This window comes from Suricata suricatta, chromosome 11 (assembly GCF_006229205.1).
Source record: "Suricata suricatta isolate VVHF042 chromosome 11, meerkat_22Aug2017_6uvM2_HiC, whole genome shotgun sequence".
Taxonomy (NCBI): domain Eukaryota; kingdom Metazoa; phylum Chordata; class Mammalia; order Carnivora; family Herpestidae; genus Suricata; species Suricata suricatta.
In genome coordinates this window covers 59,077,332-59,093,551 of record NC_043710.1, presented here as the reverse complement: position 1 = coordinate 59,093,551, position 16,220 = coordinate 59,077,332, and the positions used below count along the sequence as shown (strand labels likewise).

The 16,220-nt window shown below is 45.1% G+C and overlaps 2 protein-coding genes across 2 annotated transcripts; one reads left to right on the top strand and one right to left on the bottom strand.

Annotated features, from left to right (window-relative positions):
• Window positions 1-283: 283 nt before the first annotated feature.
• On the top strand, window positions 284-9,067 carry NDUFC2 (NADH:ubiquinone oxidoreductase subunit C2). The gene is made up of 3 exons (XM_029915114.1): window positions 284-622; window positions 6,455-6,598; window positions 8,887-9,067. Exons 1-3 carry the CDS (start codon window positions 454-456, stop codon window positions 8,934-8,936), a joined length of 363 nt encoding a protein of 120 aa, XP_029770974.1. The 5' UTR covers window positions 284-453; the 3' UTR covers window positions 8,937-9,067.
• Window positions 9,068-10,578: 1,511 nt separating this feature from the next.
• On the bottom strand, window positions 10,579-13,415 carry THRSP (thyroid hormone responsive). Its single transcript, XM_029914869.1, has 2 exons — window positions 12,817-13,415; window positions 10,579-11,244 (listed from the first exon to the last, which is right to left on the bottom strand). The coding sequence occupies exon 1, from the start codon at window positions 13,286-13,288 to the stop codon at window positions 12,836-12,838; it is 453 nt and encodes a 150-aa protein (XP_029770729.1). The 5' UTR covers window positions 13,289-13,415; the 3' UTR covers window positions 10,579-11,244; window positions 12,817-12,835.
• Window positions 13,416-16,220: the final 2,805 nt, after the last annotated feature.

The following is a 16,220-nucleotide window of genomic DNA, read 5'->3' as shown; positions in this document are numbered from 1 at the left end:
TGAAACTAACTTTTATGAGATTTAGATTAATTACGTTACTTAGAACGATCTACAAAGATAAATTCGGCCTAAAGCACTATTCAGGGGCGGGGGAGAGAGAGGCAATTCGTGGGGCGGGGAGGTTGAGCGAAAAAAACCAGTATCCACTTCCAGTTCTGCTCGTTTGGTGTATCCTAGACCCCGCGGTACCAAGACCCGGAAACCCCACCAGCCAGAATTCTCCCCAGCGGGAGCGCAAGCAGCACGGGCCATTTAGTAACCCGGAACTTCGTGTGCGGGGTCTGTGCAGCAGCGCGCACGGGGAAGCGTCTGGGCGCCGTACCGGCCTGCGCCATGCCCTTCAGCCGGGTTCACGGACGGGAAACCTCGCGGCTTGGGCCGAGGCAGTGGTCCTGGTGGTTTTCTTTGTAGTTGGCGCTCCGAGGCTAGGCCTCCAGTGGGAACGGCCTCACCATGATGAGCGGACGGCCGGGCCGAGTGCCCTTACAGTTCCTGCCGGATGAGGCCCGGAGCCTCCCCCCGCCCAAGCTGACCGACCCGCGGCTCGTCTACATGGGTTTCTTGGGCTACTGCTCCGGCCTGATTGATAACGCGATCCGGCGGAGGCCGGTGATGACTGCCGGTGAGGGCTGCGCGGGCGAGATCGGCTGGGAGGAGAGGGGGTCGCAGGGCTGTGAGTGGTTCCCCCACAGACTGCTCAAGGTGCTTTCGCTTTTCCGGGCCTTTTCACCTAACAGGCCCCGCCTCGCCTACCTGGGGCATCCGTGTCCGGTGAGCTTCAGAACCCAATAGGGCCATAGTGTTATTTGGACCTAAGAACTGAGGACAGTGAAACCCAAGCCCCACAAGGAGTCTGTGGAGAACCCAGGACTGGACTGCCAGGTTCTCTCTCAGTTCGCGCTTTGGTGTGTGCGAGAATGTACCCTTTGTGCCATGCACTACTGACACTACGTGCATTATAGCATTAAATTCTCAAAATACTTTTTAGAGAGGTATTACCTGTAGTGAGGGAATAGAGCTTTAGAGGGGTTAACGCAGCTTGCCCAAGGTCATATGATTGTTACGTAGCCTGTTTTTAATTTTTTTTTAATGTTTTATTTATTTTTGAGAGAGAGAGAATCTGAAACAGGCTCCAGGCCTGAAGTGTCAGCAAAGAGCTCCCTGTGGGGCTCGAACCACAAACGAGGAGATCATGACCAGAGCTGAAGTCGGACACTTAACCGACTTAGCCACCCAGGTGCCCTGAGTAGCCTGTTTTTAGACTTCAAGTCTATATTCGAAACTAGTTTTTCTCGGGGCACCTGGGTGGCTTGGTCGGTTAAGCAGCCAACATCGGCTCAGGGCATGATCTCGCGGTTTGTGAGTTCGAGCCCTGCCGTCAGGCTCTGTGCTGACAGTTGAGATCCTGGAACCTGCTTTGGATTCTGTGTCTCCCTCTCTCTCTGCCTCTCCCCCACTCAACTCTCACTCTCTCTCTCTCTCTCTCTCTCTCTCTCAAAAATAAATAAACATAAAAAAATCTTAAAAAAGAGAGAGAGAGAAACTATTGCATCTCAAGCTAATTGTACATACTAATAACCTGGGGAATCTTTTTAAAATGTGGATTCTGAGTTAGCAGGTCTGGGGAGAAGCCTGATGTTAACAAACTCCCAGATACTGCTGATGCTACTGGTCTAGAGACCCCCTTTGAGTAGGAGAGGATAAACCACTGGGCTGTGTTTGCTAGTAGTGTGTCATTGGTCTCCCTTCAGACAATGGCTGACACAGTAGCTGGGCTAAGGGCAGTGGATTTCCAAAGGGAAGAGAGGAGGGAAGCTTTGGAAGAGGTGTCTTTGAACTTAGCTTTGATTTATCAGATTCTAGGAGAGAGTCTTTCAGGCCTTTGTGAAGCTAGTAGCAGTAAATGGAGGTAAGGGCCTCTGAATGGAGAACAGTTTGATGATTGAGTGTATAGAGTAGGATAATAAGGGTAAGAAGGAGATTTAAGTATATCATGGCACAGCAGACAGGAACCTCTTTAGCTTTGGAGAGCTGTTGGGGGATGGGGTAAGCAGTAAGCAGGCTTTGTGTTTTGTGTTTTGTTTTTAAGTAGGCTCCATGCCCAACAGTGGGCTTGAACTCGTAACTGTGACATTAAGAGTCAGAATGCTCTACGAACTGAGCCAGCCAGGTCCCTCAGGCCTTGTGTGTGTGTGTGTGTGTGTGTGTGTGTGTGTGTGTGTGTCTGTGTGTGTGTCTTCTCCTTTTAAATATTTATTTGAGAGAGAGAGAATGCACATGAGTGGGGGAGGGACGGGGCGGGCTGCGGGGCAGGGAGAGAATCCCAAGCAGGTCCCTGGCAGTCAGAGTAGAGCTTCAACGTAGAGCTCAAAATCAGGAACCCTGGAAAACATGACCTGAGCCAAAATCGAGAGTCAGATGCTTATCCCACTGGGCTTCCCAGAGACACCAGGCCTTGTGTTTTAAAAGGAAGGTCACCTTTGTCAGTTGCAACGCACTGATTAGAGCCTAGGAGATCAGTTAAGAAAGCTAATTCAGTGAGTAGTTCAGGCAACCAGGAATCACCTCACTTGTTCCTCTTTGTGCCACCTTCCAGCAGTCTGTCACGCCTGAAGGCCAGCTTTCAGCTCACCAAATCTTAGCATTTCCGGTGCTCAACTAGTATTGAAATCCCATCTCCCTTAGACCTGTCCCTCCTCCCCAAAAAGGAGTGGTCTTTGTCTATTTCTGCCTCTGGGGAGATGAGGTTTTCTCCCTTTTCATCACCACTCCACACTTGCCCCCCAGCCTGTCAGAGCTGCACTTTGAAACTCAATGGCCTTGCTCCACTCTTTCCTATGTGTTAGTTTGGACAAGTCACTTGGCCAGGCCATTCAGAGGCAAAGTTTCTCCATCTGTAAAATGAGAGTAATTAATCTTTGCCTATTTGTTGTGAGAACTAAAGGTGATTGTATAGAATGCCTGGCTCACAGAAGGTACTAGACAAAAGTTTCTATTCCTTAGCTGTTATTATTCAAACAGCTTACTGTATATTTGTTTGTTGAGCATTTACTAAGGTCTTTCTCTCTGCCAGGAAGTGTTACATACTGGGTAGATGGTGTGGGGAATACCGTCCCAACCCTTGAAGAGCTCCTAGTCAAGTCAGACAAGCGAATAGTCCATTATGGGTCTAGGCCTGACAGATCATGTGTTTTCATAGAAGTAGGTGAGCACTTTGGGAGCACAAAGGAAGTACAGATTGGAGACATACTGTTCCAGAGGAGGAGCATAGTGGTCAAGAGCACGTGATTTTGGGTTTGACACCACCTCCTTCCTACTAGCCATTCAGTTCTGGGGAGGTTACTTTAGTTTCCTTACATATGAAATAGAGATAATATCTATCTGTTTGGCTGCGAGAGCTAGATGAGATGATGTATAAAGCCCTTAACCTAGGGGCTGGGGGTCAGAGCTCCTGAGTTTCCCAGGTTTCCTCGGTCTTGAGAACTTTATTGAAATAGCTCTCAGCAGCATTTACTGAAGCACATTGTGTTTGTCTAGTTTAATGACTGTCATACAGTAGTAGCCAATAAGTATTTATTGAATAAATAAATATTTGTAGGTTACAAGGAAGTCTAAAACATGGTCCCAGCCTTCTAAAGACTCACAAATCAAAGAAGCATATCCATGTAAAAGGCCAAATGGTTGGTATAAGTTTATGCATGTTGAGTAACAGGTGGGACAGAGGAGTAGGGAAGGAGAAAGATATGGTGGATTTTCAAACTACAGCCATGGAAAGTATCTGGCATTGTGCAGATCTTTTTCAAGGTTGCAGAACGTATTAAATAGAATTTTTGCTTAAGCTTTTCTCCTGTCTCAAGTTCTAAACCACTGATGGTAGTTACCACTTACTTGCCCTAAATTTACAGTCAGTTGGTATCTAAATGTAGCCCACAAAGTTAAGTATATTTATTGATCTCTAGTTTAATGTATCAGTAGTTAATGGTGTTCTGCAAAGAGCACCACAGCTTCCAAGTTTAGATTCACTTAATAAAGAGAGGGAAAATGATTGTGGAGGGGCTGCGCATGTGGTGGGAAGGGGCCCACCGCTGAGAGGACGAGAAGAGATTTGGGAAGGAGCCAAAGCATGCCCTTAAGGGCTGGCACACTAACCTCACCATCTGAAACATTCAGGGCGTCTTTTTCTATGAGGGATATGTGTACGCATAGAGAGTCTAGACCTTTACGTCCGTGTTTTCCAGTGGCACGTAGACCTCAGCATGCTTTGGTTTGCCACATGGCAGGTGGCCACTGGGGCAGTGATGGCTGTTTGGGGTTGGGGAGAATGCCAAAGAGCCCGAACCCTCTCCAATCCCAGATCATAGTACTATTTTACATTTTTATTGTTTTAAACATTTTCCAAAATGTGTTTACACGCATTTTCTTTTGGTTGATAGAATACTGCCACAAGAACGGTAGGCCAGGTATCATCTTTGTTTTAGGGTAGTAAATTGACTTCCCCAAGACCATTTATCCATTTATTAAATATTAAGTGCTGTCTATAGGCCAGTCCATAAAAATGAATTAAACATTGGCTTTGCATGGTAGTAGGTGGAAATAATTTATATAGCACTTTATATATTAGTAGAGAGGCGTTCACCCTGTTTTAACCCTGTTAAGGAAAGTTCTGGGATGACTTCTTAGCAGAAGTGATGTCTGAATTGAATCTTGAAGGATGAGGGCATAGGGTATCTGGACAGAGAAATAACCAGTGGGTGGTGTGAGGAATTAAAAGTAGTTCAGTATTGGGGAGCCTGGGTGGCTCAGTCTGTTGAGCATCCTACTTCAGCTCAGGTCATGTTCTCAGTTTGTGGGTTCAAGACCTGCTTCTCAATTAAATATTTGAGAGAAGCCCAGCTTCTCTCAAAAATAAATAAAGTTAAAAAGAAAAGTAGTTCAGTATAATGGGGCGTCAAGGTGGCTCAGTTGGTTAAGCGTCTGTCTCTTGATTTCTGCTCAGGTCGTAATCTCATGGTTGGCGAGTTTGAGCCCACATTGGGCTCTGCACTGATGGTAAAGAACTTGCTTGGGATTCTCTTTCTCTGCCCCTCCCCACCTCTAAAACTTAATTTTAAAATAAATAAATAAAAATAAAAGCAGTCCAGTGTTGCTGGAGCACAGTGTGCATATCTGGAATGTCAGATAAAGATGGAAGAGTGAGTTCGTGAAAGGTCTGGGAGGTCGTTATCCAGGAGTTTGGTCTCCTGTTGGGTATAATTGAAGGAGAGGGGGCGACAAACTAGGTTCATATTTTAGTTAAAATTCCTCTAGTGACAGGACACAGGCTGGATAAGTGCAGCATGGAAAATGAGATGAAAGGGAGACCAGTTAGTGTGAATAAGACATGGAGTTCCCTGAAGTGAGGCAAGGAAATAATCCCAATGTAGAATTGACAGGACTCAGTGACTGGCTATGGGGGAAGAGGGTAAGAGAAGGGGATGATTACTATGGTTACCCAGGACTCATTTGCTGCGCGAATGGTCTCATAAGAGGTGAATGGGAAGGAAGGAAGTTCATTTGGTGGGTGTTCAGGTGAACACACCTCTCCAACATTTGGATATATCTGTTATTCACCTTGGGTATCTGAGTCGGACATACTTACAGGTCACCAGAATGTGGACAGTAAGTAAGACTATAGGAATAAACGAATTCTTCGAAGGAATATGTGTGGGATAAGAAGAGGGCTGGCAAACTCAAACCTGCAGTTAGCCTTTTTTAAAAGATATTTCTGTGTATGAGGTTCAGACCTTTGGATCTCCCCTTCAGACTTTAAATTTTGACTTTCCCTAGATCACATGATTTGATCCTCTCCAGTCTCATTATAATAGGATGATTTTTTAAATCTGATTTTTGAGTGGTAATCATACACATGGTACAAAATTAGAAGGTAAGAAGAGAATTGATCGTGTATCTGGCTGCTTTGGTAACCAGGGCATATGCAAATATTAATTGGTTTATGGAGACAAACCAAACTGCTTTCTGAGCATTTATAAAGGATTTCATCTCTGTCACATCACATCCTGAACAAGTCCTGGAATACAAGTTAGTTTAGATCTTCAGGATTTTTGTACTTAATCCACCTTTTCCCATGAAGAAACTTATAAAACCTAAATTTTAAAATTCTTGAGTTTGTTTTGCGTAAATAAGTCAATGAATAAATAAACGTCGATTCTATCAATAGTTATGTTTGTAGATTTAATGTTGGTTTTCATAATTGCTAGATTTCTTTAGGAAGATATGTCAGGGTCAAGGGTGTTTTTGCCAAAGAGACATGTAGAAAAGTCTTTTTTTTTTTTTTTTTTTTTTTAAGAATGGTGGAAGAAATACAATAAATTATATATCTGAACTGCAAAGCTGTGATTTTAAATACACATTGATGGGTTTTTGCTTTCTTTGGAATTTATTGTTTGCATTTCAGGTTTACATCGCCAGCTTCTGTATGTTACTTCTTTTGTCTTTATTGGATATTATCTTTTAAAACGTCAAGACTATATGTATGCTGTGAAGGACCATGATATGTTTGCATATGTAAAATCACATCCAGAGGATTTTCCTGATAAAGGTATTTCATTTATTTAATCTATCTATCTATCTATCTGTCTATTTATTATTTTTTGAAAAAAGGTATTTCAGGGGAGCCAGGGCAGCTCAGTCAGTTAGGCATCTGACTTCATGATCTCATGGTTCATGGGTTCAAGCCCTGCATCGGGCTCTGTGCTAACAGCTCAGAGCCTGCAACCTGCTTTGGATTTTGTGTTTGCCTCTCTGTCTGCCCTTCGCCTACCCACACTCTGTCTGTTTGTCTGTCTGTCTCTCTCTCTCAAAAATAAACATTAAAAAAAATTTTAAGAAAAAGGTATTTCAAGTTACCTATAGTGAACCTCTTACCCTGTATCATTTTCCCTGGTTAATCTTATACATGCCCGTGGCCTCAGGTATCTTTAATATTCTGTTGACTCTCACATCATTGCCTGTGGATTCGAATTCTCTTTAATTTGTTTATCCAATTTCTAGCTGAGTACCTCTGTGTCCCTAGACAGCAGGCAGATTTTATGTCCCCTCTGCCTGTGCAGACTCATGCTCTGTATTCTGTATCGGTGAGTGCCACTGCTGTCTACCTGGCGACCCCAGCCGGAAGCCTGGGAAGTATCTCCCAGTCTTTCTCTGATCTCTCATTCACCCTCAAGTCTCACCATTCTACTTCCTACTGCCACTACACCGGTTCATGCCCTCGTGATCTTTTGCTTGAACTCTTACACTTGCTTCCAGCTCACCTCTGCCTCAATCTTTCTGAAGATCGTGTCTCTGGATAAATGTGGGTGTGCATAATAGGCATTGTGTACAGTAGCTACCCATTGTGTACCAGACAAAATCCAGACTCGTTAGGAGGGCTTATTTCCCCAGGCTGAGCTAATTGCCTGCTAGGAAGACTTTGCCCATACCTTTTATCTGCCACATAACACGCGCACGTCTGTCTCCCTCACTAGACTGTAGCTTCGTCTTTGTTTCCCCAGCCTCCAGGACAAAGCCTGTACTAGTAAGCAATAAATAATAGCTGATCTTATCTACACGAAAACCCGCCTCATCTCCTGCCTTGTGAAATGCTGTGTCCTAAATCTGCCCTGTATCACTTTGTACACTCTGTACCTTCTTGATTGTCCTCTTCCTCCATTTTTACTTGTTCACCTAGCAAATCCAGCCTAAGACTCATCATCTTAAAGAAGCTTTGGTCCAGCTACAGACAAGAATTTCCTCAGCACACTCTACTTATCACTCTTCAACTGTGAATATGATCGTAATATAACTGTTGTCTTGTTTGTATTTTACATACACATACATAATACAGACGTGTACATATGTGAATGAATGAACAAATGTAGAAAAATTTTGAACTTCTATAGATTTTAAATAGACATTTAGAGATTTACATATTCACATAAATGTGTAATATTAAGCATTTAAATTTCATTATACTGAATGATGGTCTCTAAGGTCCTATTTAGCTCTAAAATTTTATTACTCTGTTGAATATTCCCATAGCCTTCAGTCACGTATGTGATGTTCATGGTGGATCAGAAAGGTATCGCTGTCTTTAGCGATGAAGAATTCAAAGGCTAGAGTACAAGCTATGAATAATGGATTTATTGAAGGGAAGTGTGCAAAACTGTTGCATGTTAGCGTTGGAATCTTGGGAATAGTGATTCCTAACTGAGACCCAGTGGCAAAGCAGTCCTCGTTCCCAAGCCTCTGGCTCATTGCCTTCTGTTTACACTCACTCCTTATAGACTCCTTCTGTCTCTAAGCAGCAGATCAGGGGCAGGTGTGCTGAGAGCCTCCTGTGCTGACAGCAGGGACAAGGAAAGCTTGACCACCTTGACTCCGGGTCCTCCAGCTGACCTGTGCTCCTCCCTGTTTATTCCTTCTTTACCCCTTCAGCCAGGACCCTCCTGGCAGCTCTTTGTCCCTCTAGGCAGCCATATGGATGTCACCACAGTCTCAGGGATTGCCAAGCTATGATTGAGGATAAGAACATAAGAATATTAAGTGTTAACTTTTCTTTAGGAAATACAATTTTTAAAGCAATTTAAGAGGCTTCTGGGTGACTTAATTGGTTAAGTGTCTGACTTAGGCTCAGGTCATGATCTCACGGTTTGTGGGTTCAAGCCCTACATTGGTCTCTGTGCTGACAGCTCAGAGCCTGGAGCCTGCTTCAGATTCAATGTCTCCCTCTCTGTCTGCCCCTCCCCCATGTGTGCTCTGTCTCTCAAAAATAAACATTTAAAAACATTTTTTTAATAAAAATAAAACCTAATTTAAAAATAAATTTTTTTGTGATCTTTCCTTTTATAGATAAGAAAACTTACGGTGAATGTCTTGAAGAATTCCATCCAGTGCGTTGAAGTCTCCAAAATGCTTACTTTGGTTTCATTGATACCAGTTATTTCTGAATTTTGTGAAACATGTTTCCATATCTGAAGTTTATGTTAATCTGTATGTTAACACTTTAAGATTAAAATGGTATTCATGAACACTTTTGGCTCCTTTTTGTCATAAGGAAAACAATTCATCAGAGAATGGTCAGTTTCCATTCACCCAATTTTAAGAAGACATCTGGCAGGTTTAAAATGGAGTTTAGGTGGGGCGCCTGGGTCACTCAGTCAGTTAAGCATCCAACTTCGGTTCAGGTCATGATCTTGCAGATCATGGGTGTGAGCCCCGTATTGGGCTCTGTGCTGGGCTCAGAGCCTGGGGCCTGCTTCAGATTCAGTGTCTCTTTCTCTGCCCCTCCCCCACTTCTCTCTCTCTCTCTCTCTCTCTCTCTCTCTCTCTCTCTCTCTTTCTCTCAAACATAAATAAACATTAAAAAAATATATTTTAATGGAATTTAGGGACATCTGGGTGGTTGAGTCAGTTAAGCATTGCTGACTTGATTTTGGCTCAGGCCATGATCTAATGGTCATGAGATGGACCCCCCCACCCCCATGTTAGGCTCCGTGCCAGGTGTGGACTCTGCTTCAAATTCTCTTGTTCTCTCTCAAAACAAAAAGTAAAATGAGTTTGCATACTAACCTGTGGACCAGATGTTGTCCACTTCCAGAACATTTCATGGGAATACAGCCCTGCTTATTTGTTGACCTGTCTGTGGCTGCTTCCGTGCTCTAATGGCAGAGCTGAGTCATTGTGACAGACACCTTATGGCCTGCAGAGGCTGAACTATTTAATATATGGCCTATTACAGAAAAAGCTTGCCCATTCCCAGTGCTGGGACAAAGCAAAATAAGCCAGATGCTGGAGGGTTTTCTGAATTTGCAGAATAATTTAGGCTTGAGTCTATAGGTACTAGGAAGTCACTAAAGGCTTTTTAGTGGGATAGCACAGTCAGGTTTGTATTTCTGGGTTCTCTGCAACACTATAGAGGGTGGTTTAGAAGGAGACCGAAGACCAGAACTGAACACATCCTGCAAAGGAGTCTTTGCTAGTGCTCACCCTGGAGAAAATAGGCTCAGCAGCTAACACTGTCTACAGCAGAGCTTGATGCGATTAAAAGTAAAAACCCTGCCTAACTGGAATGAAGTTATCCTTCATGACTTCCCATGTCCAAATGTTTATCCAAAATGTCTTTCCTTCAAAGCTCAGATTTTATAATCAGATTAGTTTTGGAAGATTAATAAAATTACTTCTTAATATATTATTTCAAATTAGAATGAATATAAGTGCATGGTTTCTGGAAAAAATCAGATGAGCTACATCTGTTCTCCTGGGTCTCACTTATTAAAAATGAAATGATGTCTGAGAAATAACTTTAGAAGCTAATGAAGATAGGGATACCTGGGTGGCTCAGTTGGTTAAGTGTCCGACTTCAGGTCATGATCTCACTGCTCATGAGCCTGAGCCCCACATCAGTCTGTGCTGACAGCTCGGAGCCTGGAGCCGGCTTCAGATTCTGTCTCCATCTCTCTGCCCCTCCCCCACTCATTCTCTTCTCTCTCTCAAATATAAAATAAAATAAATTTTAAAGCTAATGAAGAGATATACAAGTACAAAGTTTTGGGGTTTTTTTTTATTGCTACTGCAACACACATTTTATAGTTCACTTGTGCTTGGCAGGTACAAGGGTGTGAGCCATTCATCCCAAGGGAATTGCTACCCTTAGTTCTGGAGGGTAAAAAGCTAGGGTTAGAGCAAACACATAGGAAGGGTGGGAGAAAGTCAACCTATAATAGCACTCACATGCCAGGTGCTTTTGATTCATCATCTTATTTAATTTCCATAACTATCTTGTGAGGTAATAGTATCCCATGTTATAAATGAGGAAATTTAGGCTCCAATGGGTTAAATAACATCCAAGATCACGTGGTGAATGACAGCCCAGAGAAAGGATGTGAATTTCAGTTGGTCAGATGCTAAAACCTACATCCTTTCTACCATACCACACTGGCCAGGTAATATCTAGCCCCTCATGAAACACTGGCCACCCCCATGAGCTGGTAAGAGGGTGAGGGGAGCTGTGAATAACAACAAGCATCCTAAAGGTGGCCTGGTGCCAAGTCCACAAGCCGGTGCTCAGAGGGAGGGAGGGAAGCATCCCAAAGAACCAAGTCGCCTTTGCTTCCAGCTGCAGGTCCAGGCCCCTCTGATCTGCATCAAAGCTTAATGAGCTATTCCGTATCCTCATCACAGAGTCTGCCCTCTGCCATTAAAAGGGATCTGTGGAGAGCCGAAATTTTAAAGTCAGTATAAATTCATACAATGCACCTATTGAGGTAGGAAAAATAATGCAGCAGCTCCTTACTGTAGGGAAATCTGGCAATGCAGTAGCACCGTAAGAGCCAGGTTATCAAGCTGCGGTGACAGGTAGCACCTCCACATTTTACTCACAGCGGAACTGCAATGCGGACAGATGAAGTTGTCTGGGGTAATACAGAGTCAGTGGTAGAACCAAAACCAGGGCCCAGATATTTAACCTCTGCTGTACCACATAGCCTCCACAAAAATCAGGCTACAGTGTGCTCAGACATGGTGCAGGATGGCTGCTCTGGTCTTTGAAGGAGTTGGGTTGGTCAAGGGGTGCGGTTTCTTTTTTGTTGCTGAAGTTGATACTAAGAAGCTGAATTTTTGTTCTAGGTTTGTGTGTGTGTGTGTGTTTGTTTATTTTTGAGAGAGAAAGAGAGAGAGAGGGAGGGAGGAAGGGGCAGAGAGAGACAGAGACAGAACCCAAAGCAAGCTCCAGGCTCCATGTCAGCACAGAGCCTGATGTGGGGGCTCAAACCCACCAACCATGAGATCATGACTTGAGCCAAAGTTGGAGGCTTAACTGACTGAGCCACGTAGGTGCCCCTGTTTTTGTTTGTTTGTTTGTTTGTTTGTTTGTTTTAATTAAAGTATAGTTGACACACATAGAGAGCGTTTCTCTCCAGCCCTGGCTGCAGGGCTCTAAAGTGCTCGGTCAATCCACTAGCACAGAGGAAGGGAACTGGATTTGAGTTCAGCCAGAGTTCATTCATTTCATGAGTAACCAGGACTCTTTTTACTTCTCAGGCCCCCAGTTTTTTCATCTGTAAAAGGAATTGCTAGTTCCATTAGAAAATTGACATGGAAGTGATTTTTTTTTTTTAATTTGAGAGAGAAAGAGGGTGAGGGGTAGAGTGCCATCAGGGGGAAGGGCTGAGAAAGAGAGAGAGGGAATCCCAACCAGGCTCCACACCTAGTGTGAAGCCCTACATGGGGCTCGGTCCCACGACACTGGGATCATGACATGAGCCAAAATCAAGAGTCAGAGGCTCAACCGACTGAGCTATGCAGGTGCCTCATATGCAAGTGATTTTTAAACTATAAAACTATTCAAGTGGCAGTAGTTATTTTTACTAATACTGTTAATATTCAGTGAAGAAATGGAAACCCAGAGAAGCGAGCTAGTGAAACCAAGGCCTTACTGAGAGTCAGAACTTGAATCAGAGCTGTTAACCCAAGCATTCACATACTTACTAGTAAATGCACCCATGCACAAACACACATATGTGCACATAAGGTATGCATTCACAGGCCACCTTTCCTGTTATCACCATGCAGTTCATGTCCATTAACTTATCAATTCTGGGTGCAGAGAGTAAGACAGGCCTGGCCTTGAGCCCTCCCAGGTCATGGCCTCCCTACCCTGCAGTGAGGGTGCCTGTCTGAGACCCAGGCTCTCCCCATCCCACTGGCTTGTGCACTGCTCCAGCTCATCTCCCCTGGAATATCCCTCAGTGGACTCATGCCCACCAACGGAGCCACCATTACCTTCCCTAGAGTCTGAGGCCTACTTGTCCTGTTCTATTATCTTCTGGTATGTCCTCATCACCTCCTCAGCTTTCAGTGTAAGGTGGGTGAGGATGTGATGAAGGCTGGAAAAATGCAGGTGGAGCTGGGCTTCCAGGTCCAGCTGCCCCAAGATCTTCTCCTTTTCATCCTCCTCTGTCATTGCAGCTTCATTCTCAGCCTCACTGGCCTTGTCATCTGCCACCTTGGACCTCCACTCTTCTCGGGGCAGCAGCCCATGGTCCACATCCATGCGGATGGCCTTGAGCATGGTGAAGTAGTTGTAGAGATCGGGGGCCCCCCCCTGGGCCTGGTGCCCATGCACACTAAACGGCACGTCCTGCAGGAGGCTGGGGAACATCACCATCTGCTCCATGTTGCGCACCGCGGCCGAGTACCGGTCCATGACTGTCAGCAGGCAGTTCCGGGGGTAGTGCTTGGTTTGCACCTGCATGATGGCTGCTGCTTCCACGCCGAGTCCAGCAGACTGCCCCAGCACTATGTGGAGACTTTATTTATGTCTGGAGGTGACAGCAGTTTGACAGGATGCCAGTGGGTCAACACAAACCTGTTTTAGACCAATCCCTGGGCTTGGGCACCAACGTCTACATCAGGCGATCCATCTGCCCAGAGACAGACCCGCCAGCTCTCTGTCTGTCATTTCAGCACTCTGTAACTGCCTCAGCAGGAGCTGCCTCCTCCTTCATCAGCTCGGCTCGCTTGTTAAAGGGAAGCTTTTCCCTTTGGCAACCAGTGTGCTTGACCTCAGCGCAGTCATGAGTTCTTTCGGGTTATCTGAGACCAAGCTGCCCCTTCACTGCCTGCCTCCTTTTTTTTTTTTTTAATTTTTCTTAACGTTTATTTTTGAGAGACAGAGAGTAAGTGGGGAAGGGGCAGAGAGACAGAGAATCCAAAGCAGGCTCCAGGCTCTGAGCTGTCAGCACAGAGCCCAGCACAGGGCTCAAACCCATAAACCACGAGATCATGACCTGAGCTGAAGTTGGACACTAAACCAACTGAGCCACCCAGGTGCCCCTTCACTGCCTGCCTCCTCTTGCACAGTTCACTTGTTCAACCTGTGGTGCCTCAGCTGCTAAATAAACTAGAGAAAAGAGTTATGAAATGAAACAGCTCAGAATGGGGCAAAGAGCAGTGACATAGGAGCCAGAAGCCCAATCCTGCAACTTCCCAGCTGGGCTTTCTGGTTGTTTGCCAGTTAACACTTATTGAAAACTTACTTCACATCAAGTTCTGCACTAAATTAAAGTAACTTGTCCATGGCCCCATTAGAGCTGGGATACCAGCCCAGGACCACTTCTCTCCCACGTCCAGTCAGCGCTCTAGACCACTGTATGAGGTTGAAGAAGTTGTATAAGTTAAATGGGCCCATATCCTTATCTGTAAATTTGAGGTGTTGTGAGGATTAAATAAGATAAAGCCAATGAAATGCTCTGCAAACCACAAAGCACAGTTCCCAGATGCATTATCTGTGCAGTTGCTAGATGAATGCAGGTGCCTCTCAACTTTAACCTACAATTCCACCAGTTACAATGCTTCCTCTTCACCACCAACCTAGTCCTTTGACCAGCAGTCTTGGAGGACAATGATCCTTTGCAAAACCACATTATTGCAGTTGACACACTGTATTTGCTCTATTTATTTATGAGATAACTAGGAAAATTGAGGCCCAAAGAGAGGCTCAAGTAGTGCAGAAAGTAAGTATCGGAATCAAATGGAGAACAAGACCTTCCAACTTCTGGTTCAGCTACCTGCTCACAACACCACCTTGGGTGGAAAGATCTGTTAGGTACTTCTGCCCTAGCAATGGGGAGAGAGGAGGAGAGCATAGGGAGGGGATCTGTCTTACCTCAGCCACCCTCGCCCCTACCCCAGGGTGGGAGCCCCCTCCGCACTCTCTTAACTCACTCTCTTGGCTCCACTTGCCCACGCCCTCCCACACCTATGGCCAGAGCCACAAGAAAGGTCATCTTTATTTTGAACTGAATTCTACCTGCTTTTAGCCTCTCCCCATTAAATTATAGTATTCACCCCATCCCACTCCGAAGTTGCCCTCCTTCACTATGCTTCTGTTAGCACAACAAGGTTGTGTGAAACACCATTTCCCAATCTTTAACTTGCTCAATCCCCATGGCAGCTCTATGAGGCAGAAAAACATTGGTAGCCCTCTTTTCAAACAGGGAAGGGTACTTGACCGAGTGCTCAGACCTGACAAGATGAGGCTCGGCCCAGCTCTCCAGCCCTCAGAGGAAAACCAAGATCATCCCTCTCTCCAAATGTCCTTTCTGGGCACTTAGCCATGCACACAGCCACAGGGAACCTGGGGTCATCCTGCATTGGACAGGAGGCCTTGCTTCTCCAGGGCAGAGAGGGCAGCCAAGTCCAAGCCAAAGGGTTGCTGCGAAGGACAAAGCTTCCACTTTAACCTTCTCGGTATCACAGATTGTGGAGTGGAACAGAGAACGTAAGCCTGCTCTTCCTTCCCAGGCTGTGTGGCCCTGGACTAGTCACTGCTCCTCTCTGAGCCTCAGCTTTCTCTTATGGTGTAATCATGATGACATTGATTGAGGGCTTGCTTTTCTAAGCAAAGTGCTTAGAACAGAACTCAATCCTCCCAACAATGACATGTGGTAGGAGTTCCCCATTTGCAGTTGAGGAAATTGAGGCATATGGGCATAAAGTAATCAGCCTAAGAATACACATTATCAGATCTTAAGCAAGGGGGAGTTGAGATGAGTAATAACTCCTCCTCACAGGTCACTATGAATGTTGCAGACGATGCTTATGAAATATCTGGCATATTGCAAGACCCCAATAAATTTACACTGCCTCCTTGCACTTCTGTTACACTCGTTTCTACTCCCCCAACCTCCCTTTCATGCCTCCATTCTCCGACATACATTTCCGTTCATTGTGCACCTGTCCCAGGGCCCAGAACTGCAAATGCTCAGTAGATACTAGCTGATTAATGACTATTAGATTCATTTCTTGTGGGGGCGCTTGGGTGGCTCAGTCAGTTAAGCGTCTGACTTCAGCTCAGGTCATGATGTCGCAGTTTGTGAGTTTGAGTCCCATGTCAGGCTCTGTGCTGACAACTCAGAGCCTGGAACCTGCTTTGGATTCTGTGTCTCCCTCTCTTTCTCTCTCTGCCCCTTCCCTGCTTCTTCTCTCTCTCTCTCTAAGATAAATAAATAAATTTTAGAAAATAAATTTTAAAACAAGATTCACTTCTTGCTACATTCTAGGGCCACTGGTCATAATGTCCAGTCGCCTTGAAAAACGGGGTCCCTGGCTTAACAGGAGGCAGTAGCGAGGACTCTGGAGGGGAGTGAGCCTGAGCAGCTGCGGCTACGGCGGGTGCGAACATT